This window comes from Salvia splendens, chromosome 13 (genome assembly GCF_004379255.2).
Source record: "Salvia splendens isolate huo1 chromosome 13, SspV2, whole genome shotgun sequence".
In the NCBI taxonomy this organism is placed as follows: Eukaryota; Viridiplantae; Streptophyta; class Magnoliopsida; order Lamiales; family Lamiaceae; genus Salvia; species Salvia splendens.
Window position 1 is genome coordinate 6025556 of NC_056044.1, and position 6366 is coordinate 6031921.

General features: G+C 34.8%; 1 protein-coding gene across 1 annotated transcript; it reads right to left on the reverse strand.

Annotated features, from left to right (window-relative positions):
- Nucleotides 1–3748: 3748 nt before the first annotated feature.
- LOC121760391 lies at nucleotides 3749–5980 on the reverse strand. Its single transcript, XM_042156071.1, has 2 exons — nucleotides 5587–5980; nucleotides 3749–4135 (listed from the first exon to the last, which is right to left on the reverse strand). Exons 1-2 carry the CDS (start codon nucleotides 5789–5791, stop codon nucleotides 3870–3872), a joined length of 471 nt encoding a protein of 156 aa, XP_042012005.1. The 5' UTR covers nucleotides 5792–5980; the 3' UTR covers nucleotides 3749–3869.
- Nucleotides 5981–6366: the final 386 nt, after the last annotated feature.

Consider the following 6366-nt stretch of genomic DNA (forward strand, 5'->3'; position numbering starts at 1 on the left):
AACATAAAGTCACTTAATTTAAGCACATTAAAAGATGTGTCATTTCTCCTATGTGGGATAATTAACACTAGTTAATTATTCTCTAAGCTCAAACTCCAAGCTTTAATTAAAAGCTAATCATGCCCAACTTTAATCCACTATTTCTCACTCCCCGGAAATCGGATTTGAGAAAGTGAATATACTACATTTATATGCGTAAAATGTATCGACGTTATATCATTTAATTTCTCAAAATTAGATGTCACATTTATTATTTGGTCAAAATCCATTGACCGAGCATATTTTATTCTATGATTTCTACACATCCTAACTAATTATTTTAGTTTATAAAATACGTCGTCAACTTTTCTATTAAAATTGTCAATGGTAATGTTTTTAGAACTCTCTAATCCGAACGATTATATGCTTTAGGTACGCTCAAATTTAGTAATTTTAAATAGTAGTCAAATAAACAGACTTATCACATTTATATGCTATGCCTATACGCCGCCGCCAGTTATTTATTCTGATTTATCAGAACCTAGCAAATAGCAGTTTTGTAGACTTATATGTCTATAAATATATGAATATAGGAGTAAAATCACAATAAGAGTGATGTGTTTTGTAAACAAGAGTGAAGTAAAATCAGAATAAGAGTGATGTATTTGTAAACAAGAGTGACGTAAAATCATGCTAAGAGTGATGTATTTTGTAAACAAGAGTGAAGTAAAAATCAGAATAAGAGTGATGTGTTTTGTAAACAAGAGTGAAGTAAAATCACAATAAAAGTGATGTGTTTTGTAAACAAGAGTGAAGTAAAGTCATGCTACGAGTGATGTGTTTTGTGAACAAGAGTGAAGTAAAATCTGAGTAAGAGTGATGTGTTTTGTGAACAAGAGTGAAGTAAAATCTGAGTAAGAGTGATGTGTTTTATGAACAAGAGTGAAGTAAAATCTGAGTAAGAGTGATGTGTTTTGTGAACAAGAGTGAAGTAATGGTGGTGGGCTTGAAGTTCAAAATCAAGACCCATTTGATGACCGTTTAAGCTTTAAAACCCTCCAAGTATTGTCCTCACTTTCTTTTTTTTCTAGAGATTGTAACCCCTTTTATATAATTAACATGATATAATGGAAATCTTTGTTAGTAATATTTTATATCATGTCTTATTCTAATGAATTCGAAGCCAATGTCATCAAAATTAATGTTATATTATCACATTCAGCTAAGTACACATATTAGACTTTCTTCTTTAGCAGATTTACGATTGTTTTGTGATTTGATGTCCCACTTCTTCTAAATTTGGAGTTGACAGCTGAATTGCTTGTTTCATATCTTCTAAACACCTCCTCTTCTTCCGACCACAGCTCACAGCGGCATGCCTCCCCTTGCGGCGGCCGGTCTTCACAGAAGCCGCTCCGCTTCTCTCCGGCGAGGCAGACCTGGAGCTTCAGCCGCCGGAAACAGATCCGTTGGTGGAAGCCGGCTTCGGAGCGATTGGACGAAACCTCCGCATTATCCTATCCACCTTAGAGATTGAAATTTGCAACATAACCTTATTTTGGCCGTCAATGACTATTATACCCCCGCTTTGTTATTGTAGAGTAAATTTGTGATTGAGGGAACTAATTTCTCCTTAAATTCAAAAATTAATACTAGCCCTTGATTTTTTTGATCTTGTGGCTATTATTTGTTCTCTAGTTATATGGTTAAGAGGTGTTTGCCATAGATCATGACCTATATATATATATATATATACACTGCTTAATAGTACTATAGTACTAATAGTAGTATCATAGATTCATATGGAGTAGTATATATTTTTTATACCTTTTCCTCAACAGACATGATATTCGATTTTCCGCAATCGGGGAGAAATCGAGGCTGCCGGAGTCTCTACAGTGTGTAATATCTAAAGCTGAGGAGACAAGTCGTAGTAACAAAGGGCTGCATTTTGTAATGGCAGAGCTACAGTGGGCGGAACGACGTCGTAGAGGCAGCCAAAAACATAGCGGCGAAAGTAGAAGGTGGGATTGTAGAAACAAATGAGATCGACGAAGCAATGCTGGAACAAGAATTGATGACCAACATCGGAGAGTTCCCAAACCCTAATTTGATGATAAGGACAAGCGGTGAACTCAGACTTAGCAACTTCCTTCTGTGGCAGTTGGTCTATTCACAATTCTATTTTGCAGATAAATTATTTCCTGATTTTGGAGAAGAAGATCTCCTCAAAGCGATTGCTTCTGACCAGTCTAGGGCCAGCGCAGCTTTTGAATCCGACTGGAGATAATAGCGTTTCATCTTTTATTTTAATAATCATATAATGATAGTATAATAGTAATGTTTTGATTACCTTTGTCTATTCAAATTACATGTATACAACGGAGATTGAAAAGTAATCTTATTTGCTATCACGATAAGTGAGTGAGTACACAGTGATTGCCAAAATTACAAAACTTATTGAAACAATATTTTTCTGAAAACAATAATGCTTTTAATAATAGTAAAGTATGAATATATCTATACATTCGTGTGATGATTTAAAAATATAAATGTAAAACCAAATAATAATTCATGGAACACGTGTCTTATTACACCATTGCACGTTACTTGGTATGTAAGAAAGCTGAATTAAACATTTTGTCCAAAATTCCCCAACTTTCCCAAGTTCTTTTAGAGTCTAAAATGTGGATGTGATAAGCTTCCACCTAAATAATTGTCGAGAAAAAACAAATTTAGGAAAAGCGCCATTTTATGTGTACCATAATTGCACCAAAAGAGTTATTTATCTCTAGCTTTAATTCACATAAAAGAATCCCATTATCTACACAAAACATATAATTTCCACCTTTTTAAAATCACACCGTCACCTTTTCCCCTTCAAGTTTAGCATCATTCCACAGCTTCTTCATTAAGAAATATCACTCACCACCCTAACTCATTTATTCCCCTACATATTTCCAATAACCATTGCCAAATCCCAAACAAACCACAACAAGACATTTTCTCCCTATATTCACTAGTACCAAGATTGTTCTGACTCGATTCAGTCCTAAGTCGATTCGATTAGTTATAGTATGATTGTGGATTGGGGGCCGGTGATGGTGGCTGTGGCGAGGGTGAGGGTGATCGAATTCGGCAACATGTACACTAGTGGAATCTCCATCTTGATTCATGCCATATTGTATTTTTGTATCTACACTCTCGTGGTGGTTGCAATTGGAGTTCATATACATGCTGGCTGACAATTTTTCTCTTTAAGTTTATTTCTATATAGTTTCATGTTTTCCTCCTCTTTTGGGGGTGGGTATAGTATACCATGAGAATTCTTGATGTTGTTGATCAAAGAATGGAGAGCAACCAAGGATTTTTACATTTTTCCAATGATGGATGTTATTGTTTGTAATTTCTAGCATCATTAAGGTTGCTTATGATGATTAATAAATGATAATTGATCTTCTATTTCTACATCATAAACATATGATCAATGCATATAGCAACCTTTTTTTAGATAAAAGTAAAATGCTCGAGCCACAAAATGGCAAGCCAAGTAACAGAAGCAAGGCAAAACAAACCCAACATCCCTTTATACCCTCCAAGACCAACAAAACAAGACAAGACCTCTCCAACGGTCGACAACAAGACCGCCAATGATGGGTCCTGCTAGACAGACAAACAAACGAGATTAGAAGCGAACACATACAAACAACAAACATCACAACATACAAGGCAATTCAAACCGAGCCACGGGATAACAAGACAGACAGCAAGCCAAAATCCATTACATCAATTACAATACAAAGCCAATAGAAATATATATAATAAAAAAAAACAGAGCAACAACAAGAAACACTAGAACAAAAAAGTGATAACAGTAGAGATGGATTAGCCTAGCCAGTGTAGATGTGGACATGGACGGCTAGGATTAAAAGGGCGTAGAAAGCGAAGAAGATGAGGGTGTGGAGCATGATAGCTTTGCCGTTGGTTTTGGTGCTACCAAACTCAATCTGTTTGGTGTTTCCGGGGAGCTGAAAGAGAAGCCCCGGCTGCAGAAATACGAAGAGTACAACTCCCACAAGCACAGGCCCCCAGTCCGCCATTCTTGTACCTTCACTTTTATTTATGCAAAGAATGAGATGGTAGAGGAAAAGGGATCAAGAATTGTAGATGAATAAATAGAGTTTATCTTCAAAAAGAAAGTGAGGGATTTTCTCAAAATGCGCCCTTCACATTTTCGAATCAATTGTTTTAGTATAGCTTAATCTTTTTGGTTGTTCAATTTGAGATTCGAAAGAAAATACTTGGATTCACTAAACGTGCGAGTTAATAAATTGAATAAAAAAAAGTGGTGTTTGTATAAATCGAAAGAATTCAACACTTAATTCTATCGCTTTGATATGGAATTGATGATTTTATTTGTGTTGTAATGTACCAGTAATCAATATGTTAGTATATGTCTACACCCATAAGAAACAACTTACTACATACAAAATTCTATCCAAATTTATCATGAAAATAAACAGAGAAAAAAGAAGTGGAAAGACTTGATAAACAGAGAGAAAAAGTTGAAGTAGCATTTGTTTTTCTAATATTCGTCTTACTTTTATGGGATTCTCACATCTCCAAGAAGTGACCCACTTTCACACACATCCTTTTCTATATTCCTCTTCAATCTTTCTTCTTTTATAAAATCTTTATACCTTGCAACAACATAACTCTCTAAAACTAAATTTAAAAATGATAGATTTTGCAGCAGTGAGTGATGATAGGAACTGCACTATTTGCATTTCTGTGTCCGGGGCAAGTTTTGCAGCTCCCCGGTAAAAATAAACCGGTTGAATTCCTCTAGCCATGGTTTTGCACGCCGTGGCTTGCTTCTTGTTTTGTTCCTCGTTATGCTCGACATTCATATCTATGCCTAGCCTAGCTCAGCTCATCCCAGTCTTACTTGTGACAATGAGCAAACCTCATTTCCTTTTTCTATGATGTCTCAGAATAAGAACAATCTTTGAGTTTTTTTCTTGGTTTGTCTGAACTTGTTTTGGTGCACCTTCTTTTGTTAACTAGAGGGCAGCAGAGAATGTGAGGGTGAGTAATTATTGCTGGATATTTGATTAATTGATCATGATTCATATTACTACCTTTCTTTCTATCTCTTGATTGGTAAATTGAGCATTTTACTTATTGCATTTTATATTGATGTAACATATACTATATCGTTTGTAGAATCCATCAATCCACAAATGGATCACAAGTGAGAGAATAATATAGATTATAATAATAAGATCCTAATTCATTTTCTATTTTAACATTTTCACAGTTGATTTCATAAAATCCCTCATTTCCAGAACCCATTTTTAGTGGGAAAAATACCAATATTTCGACTCAAATATTATTCGAAACGATAAATAAATCATCAAATCAGAACAAAAGAATATGAATTTGGGTGCCCATATGAATTCAGTTTCCAATCACAAATCAAGAAAAACCATAAACATTTCTATAAATCAAAAAAGAACTCATTGACATCAAATTACAGCTTGGAATCCAATTAAAAGAAAGCAACATAGAAAAATAATCAATGTAAGAAATATGAAGAGGATTAGCCCATATAGACATGGATTCCAATAGCTAACAAGAAAATGCAAATAAGAGCAAAGTAAATAAGGGCATGAACAAGAATGGAGACTCCACTTGTCTGAAAATTCCCAAACTCCACGAAACGGTTACGGCCCGGTATCTGAATCAGCAGGCCCGGTGAAAGCAGTACGAACAGCACCACCGCCACGAATACCGGACCCCAATCCGACATCTTTTGGGCTTCTCTTCAATTGCAACTAATTACTATACACTTGATTTAGGATGAATATATAAAACTGAGAAGAATTTGAGAGAGAGGAATGATGAATAATTGAAGATTTGTTATGAAATGAAGGCAAGCTCTATGAATGAGATTTACACCACTTTTATGCGTTGATTTTAGTGTATTTATTTGTTTTTTTTTAATAGAAGAGCATGTGATATTTGGTTGCTTGACAATTCAAAAGTCTGATATGCTACTTTTGTCAGCAAATAACCACCAACGGTACGCAAATGGCCACTTTTGGGAAATGTGTGGTATGGGTTTGACTGTTTGAGTATGTACTGTTTTGTCTTTTAATAGATTAATTAATAATCCGATTTAGTTTTCGACTTGGGAAAATTTTAACATTAACTCTCAATATATCTATTTGTGATCGATTTCAAAATTTTAAAAGTCACAATCTGTTTTCCAACAATTGTGAAGCCAATGTGGCGCAAACATATATTGATGACTACGGCTAAAACGACAATATTAGGCAACACCTCCAATTTGTCCATGTCAAAAGATAATTAAATTTTTTTAAG

Excerpts from the sequence above, each read along its gene's own strand:
- LOC121760391 (XM_042156071.1), bottom strand. The coding sequence starts at position 5,791 with ATGTCGGATTGGGGTCCGGTATTCGTGGCGGTGGTGCTGTTCGTACTG. Across the intron at positions 4,136-5,586 it reads TGGAATCCATGTCTATATGG|GATCCCTTTTCCTCTACCAT; the intron begins GCTAATCCTCTT and ends TCTACAATTCTT.